Source organism: Elaeis guineensis, chromosome 1 (assembly GCF_000442705.2).
Source record: "Elaeis guineensis isolate ETL-2024a chromosome 1, EG11, whole genome shotgun sequence".
NCBI classification, from domain to species: Eukaryota; Viridiplantae; Streptophyta; class Magnoliopsida; order Arecales; family Arecaceae; genus Elaeis; species Elaeis guineensis.
The window spans coordinates 159,469,786-159,486,519 of record NC_025993.2 but is presented as its reverse complement, the minus strand read 5'-3'; the positions used below and the strand labels follow the sequence as shown (position 1 = coordinate 159,486,519).

The window sequence follows — 16,734 nt, the reverse complement described above, 5'->3', positions numbered from 1 at the left end:
TTTCTTACTCAAAGGTTTGGTAAAAATACCTGTTAGTTGTCTATCTAAATCAAGTAATACATCATCATTTTGAATATGATCTTTTATAAAATGATGCCTTATTTCATGATCTTTGTATTTAGCTGAGTCATTTTCTTATCTAATTTATTCCATTCTCTTTCAGGTTAGGGTAAAGTAATGCTATCAAGTAATATCGTGAGTGTATGTAAATCATTGATTATGACTTCCTATAAATCATTAATCAAGTACCTAAATAAATATACATATATGTGCTTTCCAATATATGTAAGTGGTGCCATTGAATAAAGGAAAGTGATTTGTGGATTGCCCTTCAGTAAGAGATAAACCTATTTGAATTGTCATTGATCTTTAACTCCTGACGATTAAATCAAAAAGGGGCCAAGTATCAATGTTGCCTAGATGTATATGCAACTACTGCCAATAAACAAAGGAGGATAATTTGTGATTGCCCTTCAGTAAAAGATAAATCAATTTGAGTTTCTCTTGATCTTTAACTTTTGATAGTTGAATCAAAAAGAAGTTGAGTGCCAAGCTATGATACCATGTTATCTAGACGTAGCAATCCAAGAGGACAGAGAGAGGGTAAATTGAGTTTCTTAAAAATTTACAGCAATTAAAGGCATTATTTTTAATTTAAGTATGAGTGTGTACTGTATACAACGGAATTCAATAGGAATAACTAAGAAAAGTAGATTAAAGAAATAAAATCAAGACACAAATACAAGCATACAAAATTTATAGTGGTTCATACCAAACTCAAGACCAATATCCACTTTCCAAGATCCATTACTTAAAAATTCTAACTATAATTGCTCGAGATTATAATTTCATTGCTTTAACTCGAGCTCACAATCAATCTAGTTAATTTTGCTCAGATAGTTAATTAAAATATTTCTCTAAGTCATCCTTAAATTCAGTCAATACACCGTCTAATTACGGACCGGAGATGAGCCTATCTCACAAATTTCAATTTTAAAAAATTTATAAAAAAATAAAATATATAATAAGATTTAGAAAGAAATGAGCTAAAACTCAGGAAATGAAAATCTCGTTGCAGCATAATTGGAAGTTGATAGTAGATGCTCTTTGAAGTATGGATTTTTTTTTTTTTTTTAATAAATGAGAGGGCTGCCAGTGATTGCTATAGATGTTCTGTTGATAGCTCATTCAATTAAGAGTCTTCACTCCTCTCTTTGATTTGAAGGTTGAATGTGCTGTTGGTTGATGGATTCAAGGTTTACTTGAGTGCTAAGCATTCATTCCACTATTCTGCATCACAATTTAATTCCACATCTTAAATACATTTAATTTTGATTGCAAGATGGTGGAAGCCAATATATATATATATATATATATAAACAAAAACAACAACAAAAACAAACACCACGGGGAAACCAGATTTTGACTTTATTTAACCAGATATATGAGATAAAAGAGCAAGCGCTGGGAGAAACTCAAGGGTGGGTGGCTTAGGAAGTAGCACTGGGCTTGGTCAACGAGGTGAAGGTGACCTGGATCCCGAGCGCATCCGTCCCAACCTCCGCGGTGAAGGTATCGTAGCGGAGGAAGAGCTCCACCAGCAGCAGCCGCCCCAGCAGAACCACCAGCTCCTTTCCCGCGCACTGCTTGTTCGACAACGACGGGCTCTCCGTCTCCGGCCCGTTGGACCACACCACGTACTTAAGAAGTTTCTTCCCCTTCTCCCCGACGAACCGGTCCGCCACGAACTCCCCAGCGTTGGCAAACACCCTCTCGTCCCTCGTCGCAAGGGGCTGGTACCCGAAGAGCATCTCCCCCTTCTTCACCTCGTAGGCCGCGTCGTGGCTCTCGATGATCAAGTCCTTCTTGGCCTTGCCGTACTGGAACTTCACGGGCGGGTCCATCCTCAGTGCCTCGTACACCACCGACTTCATCAGCTCCATCTTCTCCACCGCCGCCAGCGTCACCTTCCCGCCCTCCGCCGCCACCGCCGACCGGATCTCCTTGGCCAGCTGGGCGTGGAGATCGGAGTCGGCCTTGGCGAGCCACCGGAGGATCCCTGGGAACATCACCTTCATGCCGCCGTAGCTGTTGAACACGGTGGCGAAGAGGAGGTTGTGGCATGCCTCCTCTCTGGACAGCCCGAGCGTCACGGCGGCGTCGAGCACCGGCTCGGCGGCGGTGCTGAAGTACTTGTAGAGGGCCTTGTAGTCGGACTTGGCGAGGCAAGGGGGCAGGGGGAAGGTGTGGAGGAAGATTTCCTCAAGGATCTTTGGAAGGCCAAGGGACGTGAGGGGGGCGAGCTGGAAGAGGAGCCATTTGACGGCCTTGGTGGGGCCTGTGGTGCCGAGGTTGGAGGCGGAGGGCCGGACGCCGAAGTAGACCTCGCCGATGCACTCGAAGGAGGTGTTGTCGTTGAGCTTGTTGAAGTCGGCCTTGCCGTCGGCATCGATCTGGGCCTCCATGGTTTCGAAGAGGGTGGCGAAGTTGGTGCGGAAGGTCGGGATGACCTGTGACTTGCGGGAGGCCAGGAGGTTGAAGAGGAGCTGCTTGACCTTGGCATGGGTGGGCTCCGAGGGATCGAGGTAGGAGCAGACGCGAAGCCACCGGTGAGGGCGGTGGACGGCATGTAGGTCCCCGTGAAGACGTTCTTCTTCTCGACCTTGGACACGTCGAAGAGGACCTGGAAGCTGTTGGCGTCGAGGACGGCCACGACCTTGGGGGAGGAGGCCATGAAGGGGCCAGGGGGCACGTTGAGGCGGACCACAGTGGACTCGTACTCGTCGACGCGGGACTGGAAGTAACCGTCCTGGCCCTTGGTGTAGTAGAATTCGAGACGGTCCTTTATCGGGGAGATGAAGGGGATGCCGTAGCTCCCGGGGATGCTCTTGATGGGGAGCTTCGACGCTGCTCCCCCCTCCACTGGCTTGGTGGTCTCGACGGCCGGCAGGATCTTAGTAGCCATGGCTAGCTAGCCAGACTTGTTCTCCGGTAGTAGTCGAGTCGAGCTACTGGCTAGGTCGAGCCGATCGAGATCCCTTTCTGTTGTTTCGCTTGGATGTGCTAGTGGAGGAAGCGCTGTATATATGGACGAAGTAGGGGGATGGGAGAAGCGGCACGTGGGCATAGCGTGGCCGGTGGTAGGCGGGGAGAAATCATTGATCGGACCTCACCCAAAGTGGACCATCGATAATGTCATATTTAGGACAAAAACTATGAAATTAAATGCACAATAGTACATGTATATCGTTCAGCAGAAAAAAATATTAAATGTATGATAAGACTTGTGTTAAGAAAAAAAAAAAAAATCAAATGGTCTACGATCCACTGTGGATCATATTTAACCAACAATTGATTGTCGGCAGGCGGAGGTATCCCTCGCTGTGCTAATCAGTGGCCCACCGAATTATTGGTGCGTTGTATAAATTTATTAGTGATCTATACTGATCTGATCCAATTAACAATTTCTCCACCAGGAGCGCTATTTTTTTTAATAGATAAGCAGGGCTCGTCTTCCAGACAGGTCTCTGGAGATGTGCATGCGCTTGCTACAAAATGCTGTCATGTCAAGTTTATGGATGCAGCGGAGGGGACGTCCCTTTTGTTTACCACGTAACATTGTGAGCGAACAAGGGCTGAAGTTGTTGGGGTTTCGCTTGTTTATCATGCATGATAGGTCGGCTTGTGGGGTGACCATTGGAATCATAGCTACTCTTATTATCTGCCTCAAAGGAGAGAAATTGTATACTACCCCACGTGCACCGCGTTTCTCTCCTGTAAATAATTATTTCTAAATGACAGGCCGGCCTGTCGAGTGATCGTTCCCATCTCTAGGCCCACACCTTGAAAATAATAAACTAGTAATAGTTTGGAAGCTACAAATGCTGCCATCTACTCTTTCCTGACATGATGAAAAATCTCTCTGTTTTTTCTTTTTTTATGAAAAAAAACTTATCTTTTCATGCCCAGCTCTAATTCCAACTCCTGAAAATATATAATGAAATAGTGATACTCTACAAACTACAAACGCTATCTTCTAGCCTGACCTCGTAGGGCGAGAATCAATATTTAAAATTTAAATTCAAATTCCCTTCCATATCTACTTGAAATTCAAATCCCCTCCACACGATCAAAACTTTTCATGCCTCACTGAACAAACCTACAATCTCCCCTCGTGTGCGCACACCATGAAATAAGGATCTGCCCATCTTGCAGCTCACTCTTATCTCTTTTTACTCTTCTATACATCCTCTTAAATTAAAAAATTTGCCGCTTGTGAATTCTACTTAATTGTTGTATCTTGATCATATAGCAATCTGCATGTCAGCATGGGAAATTGTCATGAAATTGTGAACACCCAGCATCATATAGGTTTGATGTGCTCTATTGGAGTACTTCAATGTAAATTTGCTCTTTAAATTATTATTACATTAGTTTTTCTATTATCTTGCTAATGAAGTATTGACATTGGATGTGTTGCTACGAGGCTCAAAATCAGAATAAAAGGGGATCAGATGAAAATAGATTGGAGTAGCCGCAGCGATCTGGCCCAAATCTTCTTTAAGTGGATCTACAAAACAAGTCAAGAAATCGGGTGGGGATTCTCCGGTTCTTGAACCTTCGATGCTTAAGTCAGTTCGAGCCTCGAGAACAGATGGTGAAAAAAAATAGTAGAGCACAAGGAGAGGGTGAAACTAGAGAGGAATAGACAGGAACTAGAGCCCTTATTTGAGGACTCATAGGGTTCTCTGTCGGCTGAGTTTCTCCTAGTTCTAGAAAATATAAACTTACCGATGAAAGATCCCTGATCCTCTATTTATAGAAGGGATGAGGAGGCCACTACAAAATTTATTAGACTGTTAGAAAAATTTGTTAGATGGTTAGAGAGCCATCTGTAAGTGAGCTAATATACAACTATACGTATTAGCTAAGCATGAGGTCATATTGACTGTATTTGTCAACTGTACATAAAATCGTAGCCAGCTATAGCTTAGTTATAAAGATTGTGACGGACTTTCACGGATGACTGAGGCTGTTAATATAATAGGTCATCTCGATAAAATATCGAGATGAAATAAAGGAGTTCGGTCATTATTAGCTGAGACATCGTCTCAAATATATAGGATATCGGGGTATCTCCATTCAGGTTGGTAAAAGACCGACCTAAATATCTACTCATCGGTAAGTTGATACACTGTAATTTGGTGAGATAGATAATTCTTTGATCTCATATGGTAATGCCACGTGACTTGAGGTCGATTTAGTGCACCAATATTTTGCCCCCCACTTTTTATGTCGAAGATGATAATTTTTAGATTGGACTAGGAAGTAAAAGTATCTGCGGATCTACCTCTATCTTTTGGGGCTTAGTTTCAATTTGAGATCAAGATTTAAAAATTATATTTTTTACTGATCAGGAGATTTTATTTCTATCTTTTTCCTTAGCAGATCGAGACTTTATCGATTAGAAGATTTTATCTCCATGCTTCATTTTTTGATCCAATTTTCATCGATCAGGAGATCTTGTCTTCGTACTTCATTTTTTTATTCGATTTTTATCATCAAAAATTTTATCTCTATACCTCACTTTTTGGATCCGATTTTTATCAATCAGAAGATCTTATCTTCATACTTTTCTTTTTATCTAATTTTTATCGATCAGAAATCTTATCTCCATACTTCACTTTTTGATCCAATTTTTATCGGTCAGAAGATGTATCTCCATACTTCACTTTTTGATTTGATTTTTACCGATCAGGAGATCTTATCTCCATACTTTATTTTTTTGTCGATTTTTACCGATCAGAAGATCTTATCTCCATACTTACTTTTTGGTCTGATTTTTATCAAACTAGCCAGAAGATCTTATCTCCATACTTCACTTTTTGGTCTAATTTTTATCGACCAAAAGATCTTTTTCCATATTTTACTTTTTGGTCTGATTTTTATCGATCATGAGATTTTATCTCCATATTTGTCCTTACGGAGCTTGATGGTGTTTCCGCCGTCTGGAATAAATACGTCGTGCTTTGGTAATATCAAAATTTATTGCTTGGATCACGAAGAGATCTAATCTTTTCAGAAAATGATTCGCCATATCCTTCCACCATCGTTACTTGAATAGGTGATTTGAAAATATCAAATAAAAGTGTGCCATTTGTCGGCACTTGATTAATCGATCAGTTGACTTATGGATCAATCTGATATGGCCAAATCTGGGGAGGAGTGTGCCAAACCATTGTCTGACAAAATCATTGGATTAATGCCAAATATCATAAACTGGCCATAAAGCCAGTTCATCTGAGCCGTTAATCTGCCTATAGAAGGGATTTTGCCCCCCAACAACTGTTCATATCTACCATTGTCTTGTGGAGGTGTTGCCGAATTATTCTCAGAAGCTTTTCTATGTGAACGCTATTGGAATCAGTGAGAAGCTTGCCGGAGAGGGAGAAGGACTTGTTCTTTATCTTTTGGGAGGATTTCATCTATTTCCTTTAGGTACCGACCTTTCTCTCATTTATTTTCTTTTAGCCATAGAGTAGCCTTCCTTCCTTTTTTGTTCTTCTCATTTTTTTTTCATTTTCTTTTAGAGAACCTTTTTTGAAAATTATGTCTAAGAGAAGTAGGAAGAGGAAGGAGACTGTAAATGACCTACAGATTAGGTCATCCCAACCCTTATTAATTTTTGAATTAGAAAATCCTCCTCAGAATAACCCTGAAATTGATCTCGCAGATGAGGGGAGTCCAGATCATGGTGCAGAATCTCCTATACATGGTCTTATGGACTACTTTGGCCCAAAAATAGAGATAGCTATTTTGATTGAGGAAAACCTAACAACCCTTAAGAGAAATACGACATACACGACGAATATGAAATATGGTGTCGAATCTGGAAGGTCAGGTTTTTGAATCTCCCGAAGATTGTATAGCCTTCTATGATGAAGTCCTCTGGTCTGGACTTTAGTTTTCATTGCATCCCTTCTTCTGCAATATTTTTTATTTTTATAGGATTCATCCTACTCAGATAACCCCAAATGCAATTAGGATAATCATAGTATTCATAAAATATACAGCCTCTAAGGTATAGAACTTAGGATCTCTCTATTTAGGTCTTTAGTTATTTTGAAAAGCACCTAAGTGAGAAGGGCTGGTGGTACTTCTCACTAGAAAAAATTATAAATTTAGACCTAGCATGCCTTTTTCCATTAATGACTAGAAAGGTCATTTTTTCTTTATCCGAGCTCCTATCCCTTGGGATTTTAAGACTTCTTGGGGGCGTCTGGTCACCAAGCATAATTTCAATACTAAAGTTCTCCCCAAGGATGAGGTGGCCCATTCGGCTTTGATAACCATCAAGGTGCCCAAGCTTTCCAAACTTGTTGATGATCAAACATTCTTTAATACCAGTATCAATTTTCTCCTCTTTTGTATCATCATATTTTTTTCTAAATGTACAATCTTTCGATGCAAAAATGAGGTTTGATCCAAATAGATTGGAGGAAAGGAAGAGGAAGGATCAACCAAGGCCATCCGTCGTTGCTCCTGCATCGAAGAGGATCAAAGAGGTGGAGCCTTCTCCTATCCGAGCATCATCCCGATCCACATCTGCCACTCCTTCCCCCGCCACTTTGGGGAGAAGTGATGCTTCTTAGGGTCCATAGAGTACTCTCCAAGCTCCATCAATTGAGACTCCACCTCGCTATCCAACCGATGTGAGGAACAAAAATGATTCCCGACCTGCACCCCCTCCCAAGGAGATAGGTCATAAGCTGACTACAATCGTTGTAGCCCCATCGACCACAACTGAGGGAGATAACGTGATGTGGATGTCTCTCTTGGAGCAACCTCGATTAGGTCGTGATCTCCTTGACTCAGTGATGCCAACAGTTGATCCAGAGGCATCCCGAAAGAACAAACTAGAGGAGGTTGCAAACCACGATTTTGAGGATCTCATGCATGTAAGTTTCTCTTCCTCTTTTTTTTTTACTCTAGTACATGACCGATCTAAACTTCTGCCTTGCAGGTTGCTGTCCATTTCAAGATCATGTATGAGAATATGGTCTACTTACTGAAAAATAAAGAGGTTATAGATGTCAATTTAATAATCCTTCAAGAAGAAAAGGACTCAGAGTTCAGCTCGAAGAGAAGCTGAAATCACTGAAGGAGAAGAACTAAAATCTCTTAGACCTTTAGCGAAAAATTAATGAATAAGAGATGAAGATTTTGACCTACATATCCAGACCGAGAAGATCAAGGTGTGGAGCCGAGGCTTCGAGAGGCAACTAAGGCCAACAAAATTCATGAGAAAGCCATAGAGGCCTTAAAAAATAGGTTAAATAAGAGCAGGAGAAGACAACAAAAGCGATGGAACTGTATTGGGCCTCTGAAGAGTTCGAAGAGGAGGTTAGTGAGAGCTCGAGGAGGCATATGACTACGGGTTCTATCAGTGCCTTAATTTGGTTAAGAAATTATATCCCGAAGTCGATATCTCCAAGGTTACTCCAAAATTGGCCATCGAAATGGGTATAAAGGGAGAACCTGAGCTATCCACTGAAGCAACTAAGGAACCGACCAAGGAGTCAGATCGGGAGCTGACTGAGGTGAAGATAACTGAGGCCATTACTGCAGAACCAATAACTACAGTACGTCCAGTTGTAACTGAAATCCCCAATGCTACCAAGGAGCCGAAGTCTGTTACAGTTGCAGAACCCATTGCTTTCAAAGAGCCTGCTGCTACTGTTGAGACTACTAAAGAGTTGGAGCAAATCAAAGAAGGATCAACTAAGAAGAACTCCAATGCTCTGGTAGTTATCATATAATCTTTTTCTATTTGAAGTGTATTGACCCAACTGTGGGTCTTTTCCCTTGTATTTTCTTTTTAAGTCAATGAAAGAAATACTTTTTGTAATGTGTAGTGTTCACTTGTATATATTTCTGCTATTTTAGCAAGTTTCATAGTCTTTCAAGATAAAACAACAGTATATATCATAGTTCAACAAAACTTAGAAAATTCACAATTTTAACTTTACTAGTCAATAACTGAATGGTCAAGGTTCAGACGTATCTTTATCCGACGGATTGGATTTTCAATGTAATAAGATCCAAGATCTGCAAATTATCAATAAGACTCCAAGATAGTGTTGATTCAGAGATCGATATAAGATAATCTTAATCCAAAGATCGATATTAGATAATATTAATCTGGAGATCGATTTTTTAGTAGTAATTTCAAAATAACCTCAATCCATAGGTCGTATTTGATAGAGCTTCAGGATAACCTCAACTTGTAGATCGATATTTTAATAGAATTTCAAGATAGCTTCGATCCTTAGATCGGATATGAAGATCTTATCTCCATATATGTCTTTTTGGACTCCACCAATTTGAAGATTGAATTTGATGAGATCTTATCTTCATTTATGCCTTCGGGGCTCTACCAATCCAGAGACTGGATTTGTGAAGATCTCATCTCCATTTGTGCCTTTCGGGCTCTACCAATTCACAGATTGGATTTGGAGAGATATTATCTTATTTATGTCCTTCAAAGCTCAATCAATTAGAAGATTGAATTTTAAAAGATCTTATCTTCATTTGTGCCTCTTGGGGCTCTACCAATTCGAAGATTGAATTTGGAATGTGCCCTTCGGGGCCTCATCAATCCAGAGATCAGATTTTGATAAATAAAATGACATGATATGCAAAAATAAGCTCATTGGAGTATTTTTATTGATAATATTTTTGAGATTTTTAGAATTTCAAATATGAGGAATAACAAATCCATTCAGATTTTTAATTTTATAAGCCTCTGGACGAATAACATCAGTGATTCGATAAGATCCTTCCCAATTCGGAGTAAGTTTGCTTTGTTCTATAGGCTTAGAATGAGATCACCTTTCTAAAATGACCTCAATTTTATCTGAGTTTGTAATACTTGGCAATTCTTTGTTTATAGACTGTCATTCTAATGTGGGCTTACTTTTTTGTTTCTTCAAGAAGATTTAGATCGGTTCTCGGTCGATTAAAATTTATTGCTTTATAAAAATTTTTGACTCATCAGATGATAGGTCGATTTTAACTGAAATCACAGCTTCGGCCCCATAAGTTTAAAAGAAGTTTTCCATGTCAGAATCTGATATGTGGTTCTATAGGCCCATAGAATACTAGAAAGTTTTTCGGCCCATAAACCTTTGGCTTCAGTAAGCCTTATCTTTAAACCTTGAAGAATAGTTCTATTTGTGACCTCAGCTTCACCATTTGACTATGGATGTCCAATAGAAGTGAACCGATGATCAATATGAAGCTTGAAATAGAATTCTCTGAATTTGGGTTGTCGAATTATCATCCATTATCAGTGATGATTATCCCAAATCAGCATATTATAGATTTTCAGATGAAATCTTGCATCTTCTTTTTAGTTATCTGGACTAAAGGTGCTGCTTCCACCCACTTTGTGAAGTAGTCAATAGCTACTACTAGAAACTTTCTTTGACCTGCTGCCATCGAAAAAAGTCTCAGTATATCTATTCTCTAAATTGCAAAGGGGCAAGGGGCAGTAATAGAAATGAGCTCGACAGCGGGTTGATATTGAATATTAGCATATCTTTTGACATTGGTCACATTTATTGATAAGATCAGCTACATCCTTTTGGATAGTTGGCCAGTAATAGTCTTATCAAATTACTTTATAAGTAATGATTTGCCCTCCAGATAATTTCTGCATATTCCTTCATGCACTTCTCAAAGTACATAATCAGCTTCGGATGGTGTTAAGCATCAAAATAAATGGAGCAATAAGACTTTTTTATAATTGATCTCCTTGGAGAACATACCAGAAAACTTATCTTTTAATGCTTTTGGCTTTGACAGGATCATCGGATAGAATTTTCTTAGATATATAATCTGTGAGAAGATCCATCCAGCTCGGTTCTTTACCGATCTAAAAAATATAAAGTACTTCAACATTGGGTTTATTCAATTGTTCAATCAGAACCATCTGATTCAGTTCAGAAAAGCTCAACATGGCGAGATGTGATAAGGTGTCAGCCTGGGTATTTTCTGATCTCGATGCTTCAAGCTCCTCAAAGTTTTGGATAACTCCCTTATGTTTTGCAAGTAACAAGCCATCGTGGAGTCCTTAGCTTCAAATTGATCTCGAACTTATCTGATGATAAGCTATGAGTTGATAAAAATCTTTAGCTTTTTGACTCCAAGCTCTTTCGCCATCTTTAGGCTCACAATTAAAGCTTTATATTCATCACCATTATTGAAAGTATTGAAATTGAACATTAGGGCTTGCTCGATCATAGACCCTTCAGGACTCGTCAAAATTAGATGAGCACCATTTTTTTGAAGATTTGAGGCTCCATCCACATGTAGGATCCAGAATGAATCATTTTCAGAGCCTTCTAGAATTAATCCATCATCAGGAATAGTACATTCTAGGGGTGGCAGTCAGGTTGGATCGGATCATAAATGGATCGGATTAATGCAGGTTGAGTCAGAAAATCATCAATCCAAATGACCTGTTTATTAAACAAGTCAAAAATTCAAATTGAACCCGATCTGTTTATTAAACAGATAATTCAATCCGATCCATTTAATATTTATTAAATAGATCAAATTAGGTTAAATGGGTTAAACAGGTTAAACGATTAAATAGATTAAATAGATTGGATTAAATAGATTGAAAATAGGTTAAACAGGTTAAACAGATCTTAAATGGGTTAAACAGGTTAAATAGGTTGGGTTAAATAGGTCAGAAATAAATAGGTTAAATAGACTATCTAACTCAATCTAACCTGAATATTAAATAGGTTAAATGGGTTAAACGGATCAGATATCTAAAATCTAAATATGATCAATTATTAAATGGTTAAATGAGTCAATCCGTTTATGATCCAAATCTATTTAGCCAAAACCCAAACCTATTTATGATCGATCGAACACGGGTCGGGTTAGTGGGTTGGGTCATATTTTGCCAGCCCCAGTATATTCCATGATAAAATCAGCTAGCGCCTGATCTTTGATGACTGTTCGAGGTCGGTACTGAATATCAAATTCACTAAGTTCAATAGTCCATGTGACAATCCAACCTGAAGTGTCAACTCTCTGTAATACTGACTTGAGTGGCTGATCACAAACACTATAACTATGTGGGCTTGAAAGTATGATCGAAGCCCTCTGGCCGATGTGATCAGAGCATATATCATCTTTTCTATTTTTTTATATCAGGTATCAACATCCCTCAATAATTTGCTTGTATAATAGATAGACTTTTGAATACCCATTTCTTTTCGGATAAGAATCGAGCTGGCTGCATTTGGTGAGACTAATATATACATATATAACTCCTCACCCTCACTGATTTTGAAAGGAGGGAGGATGTCACAAATCCGATGTCATGCACGTAGAAATTTTGGTATGCAGATTTTTAATGTTTAAAAATAAAAATGCAGCAGAATTGAAATCAGATATAGATCAAACTATTTAATCTATGTAGCATGCATGTAGTTGATCTAATCTACTCCTAACACAAAATTGATACATGCTTGTAATGCTGAAATTAAATTAGATTTTATCTAAGGATAAAATTAAGATCAGATCTCGATACTTTTACGCGAGTAGCAATCCACTATAATTGATGATCTGAATAATCTGATGAGGTATTTGACGAGCGCACATATATCCGACCTTTAAGGTATCCATATGAAGTGCTTTGTCCAATCAGAGACTCCGTCTTCATCAAGGTGCTAGCTCTCTTGTAGAAGACTCCTTTTGATGGCTGAAATGATGCCTTCTTCAGATCTCTCAGACTCCTCCAAAGATGAAGAAGATTATTTAGGAGAATGAAGAGGTAAAAAGACACACTCGAGAACACTTTCTCTCTTCCTAAACCTCAACGCCAAAACCCTAGACCCTAGGATTTCCTGGATGCTAAGAGGAGGCCGCCCACTTAAAGAACTCACGCCCCATATTTTTCACGCTAAGAAATAATATCCACGGGAAAGATATCAGATGTGTTGCCCAAAATCAATCCCTTTTTAAGGTAGACGTCCCAAAGTGTTTGGATGAAACCAAACTCTATAATAGATAGGGATTAGGGCTTATCTTGTTACAACTTGAATTCAAAATAATTTTAAATTCAAATCAAACTTGATTTCTATCCATATTTAAGCATAGAATAAAGTGGGGCGAGAACCTTTATTGGCATGAAAAATTCATCATGCAAATCCCATATTTGCATGAGAAAAGTCGACGTCCAAAGAAGGGTGGCGCAAGGGAGGAAGAGTCCATTCTTATCCGGACTCTAGATTTTCTTATTTGATTCCTAACCAAATCACATCTGGTTAGGCCCAAATAAATAAATAAATCTAATCCAATTAAGCACCTAATTACCTTAATCAAATCTTAGTCAAATCAAGATTTAATTGATTTCAAGTCCTGATCAAATAGGAACTAATCTCCCTTGCAATCGGGCTAAACCCAATTCAAATCAAACTGAATCCTATCTAATTAGACTTAATCTGAACCTTATTGCTCAATCAAATTGAGCCAATTAGTAATCTAATTACTAATTAATCTTTTAATAATTTATTAATTTTTAATTAATTATATTATTATAATTTTTGCAAAGGATTAATCACCAACCAAATTGATGATTTTATCCATCAACGATTCATAATCATTAATTAGCCATCTGATCAGATAAGAAGCTCTTTTGTGCATAACTCCATAAGTTCTATTCTGTCTAGTAATAAAATATATTATGATCTCTATCATAATATCATCAAAAAATTTTCGATGGATTGAAATAATTTCAATTCTACCCTTCGAGGATCATCGATCATCAAGACGACGCTCGATGAATCTCACAATCCATCAATGACACCTAGCAGTATGTAATGGTGACCCAACAGAATAAAAGTATTGAACCTCAAGATGCAGTTACTGTATAGTCTGATTCTTCTATCGTGAGTCCCAATAGGACACGGGTTAAGAATAACTCATCAAATCCGTTCATCCGTCATATGTCAAATTCAATTGACTCGAGTCCATGTGAAACTTTATAAAAAAATTTTCCATCATTCACCTACCATAGCCATATATTTTAAAACTCAATCTTAAAAACTGTATAGGACCTTTTCTTGTCTATCAGAGTTGACAGATCCTATATTGGTGCACACCTATTCTTACAATGGACCTACTACAGCCAACATACATCGTAAGATTCTGAATGGTTGGATAACCAAGTGATTATGCGATCAAACTACAGCAATCTCACTGTGAATAGTCGAGGCACCTTAGGTCAAAGAACCATTTACACCACAACAGCTATGAGTAAGTCACTAACAAGTAGGTAGCCATCCTAGTGACTTCTCATATTGGTCATTCTTAGTACTAATATTTTTTAACAACCATTTGCACTCTCGCTCTAGTGTTCCTATACTGCAGACTCAAGACTCATCTGTCCGAAGAAAGTGACCTGTGCACCAGTCTATCTGGATCAATCATCATCCCTATGATGATCCTATGATCGAAAGTAATTTAAGAATTAACTACTAATGATATGTGCCTCAAATTCTCAATTCTTTGAGAATATGTATCATCATCCATTAATTCTACGGATGATTCATGAACACAATAAAAATATACATAATATGAATGAAAAAGTAACCTAAATTATATTAATTTCAAAATTTAATTACAAAATTATACTCAAAAAATATACATATGTCAGCCAATTTGGCTTCTAGAGCACAAATCTAACAAACTCTCACTTGATTTAAAGCCAATTAGCCACAAATCTAAGCCTCATTTTTTCAAAGTGAGCTTCAGTCTTCTATTAGCTCAGCATCTTGGTCAGCGAATCAGTCACGTTCTCAGTGGAGTCGACTCTCTGCACCTCGATGAACTTCTTTTCGAAGTATTCACGAATCAAGTGAAACCATCGCTCGATGTGTTTGGACTTCTGATGAGACTTTGATTTTTTAGCGAGCACTATAGCACCATTGTTGTCGTAGAAGAATAGAACGGCATTCGATGGCATCACATCCAACTCCATAACAAATTTTTTGAACAAAAATCCTTCCTTAGCAGCCTCCAACGCGGTGATGTACTCTACCTCCATAATGAAATCTGTAATGATTAGTTGTTTGAAACTGTTTCAGCTAACCACTCCAATATTACACATAAATACAAAATCTGATGTAGACTTTCTATTATCAATGTCAGACATAAAGTCTATGTCTGTGTATCCCTATACCCGCAAGTCTCCACCTCCAAAGATCTAAAAGAGATCCTTAATCCTTCTCAAGTACTTAAGAATATTCTTCACAGTAATCCAATGCTTCTCATCTGGATTCAACTGATATCTGTTTGTGATACTTACAGCAAGAGCAATATCAAGTCGTGTACATAGTATAGCGTACATGAGAGTCTATGTAGCAGAAGCATAAGGGATCTTACTCATACACTGTATCTTCTCAAGTATGCTGGAGCACATCTTCTTGAAGAGATGAATTCTATACCTGAAGGGTAGCAGACCCCTCTTAAAATTCTTCATGCTGAATGGCTTCAGCATTTTTTCTATGTACAGTTGCTGTGACAAATCTAGCATCCTTTCAGGTCTATTGATTTATGTCACAAATTGACATAAAAAGTATCAATTAATATCTAAATTATCTAACTTTATTAAAAAATTGATACTTGTTATTATATTTTGCAGAAGAAGAGGTCATCAATAGAAAGAACAAGGAAAGAAGATTCCAACGGTGCAAATTTTATGCAAAACGGAGTTAAATTGACCCAGGAATTGAAGAATGAAGAAAGAAGACTCAATTGGGTCAAACCCGAGTCAAATCAGGTCAAAATTGGTCAAAAATCAACTGATTTGGTGATCTGGTTAGCCGCCTGGTCCACAGCAACAGGTGCCTGGACCATGGACCCATCGGCGCACCATAAACCAGCCAATCAGCGAGTCTCGACTCATCGCAACGCATCGCGAGCCCGATCCACGCGCGCGGTCCAGGGCTCATGAGGAGAGAGAAGAAGGTCCGAAGGGCAACCTGGTAACTTCACATCACTCGATGGTCCGATCTTCTCTGATCAAGATCCAACGCTCCATATTTTTGCGCCATCGGATGGCCACCATCGCAGCCGGTCAAGATCCAACCGTAATCAAGGCAATTGCAAGAATCAATAAACACTAGGACAACACGGGATCCTTCTGCAGCGTGATCCAACGGATGAAATCTTCCAGCACCTTGATCGGACGGTCCGCGACGCATCCGACCTGATCCCATCTCTGCAGCGCGATCCAACGGCAGCGCTTCACCCAGATCGTGATCCGACGGCCCAGAATCGCTTCCGGCTTGATTTATTAGATGAATTGGGTCCTTTAGATGAAGATCGGACGGCTGAAATAATTTTTAGGATTTCTTGATGGATTTAAGTACTTTTTGAGCGAGATTTGAGCCTCTAAACCCCCCTAACAGCCTTCTAAAATCTCTTAGTCCCACATCTAAAGTTTTGAAAATCTCATAACCCCCAAATGCCTATAAAAAGCCCCCAAAGGCCCTTGTTTTAATGATTATTGCCTTCCGATCAAGCTTGTAACCCTAGATAGTGGGGTTTTTAGCTTTCTTCTCAAGCCTCGAGCTTTGAGATTTTTGTAATAAATTTTTTTTATAAAATCTTATTTTTATGCAATTTTATCTCTTTACATTATGCAATTTA

The 16,734-nt window shown here is 38.9% G+C and overlaps 1 protein-coding gene across 1 annotated transcript; it reads right to left on the bottom strand.

Moving 5' to 3' along the window:
• Positions 1–1,409: 1,409 nt before the first annotated feature.
• Positions 1,410–3,073, bottom strand: LOC105039328 (allene oxide synthase 2). The gene is given in 2 exon segments (XM_010915447.4): positions 1,410–2,599; positions 2,602–3,073. Coding segments are annotated over 2 exon segments (1,473 nt in total). The 5' UTR covers positions 2,966–3,073; the 3' UTR covers positions 1,410–1,490.
• Positions 3,074–16,734: the final 13,661 nt, after the last annotated feature.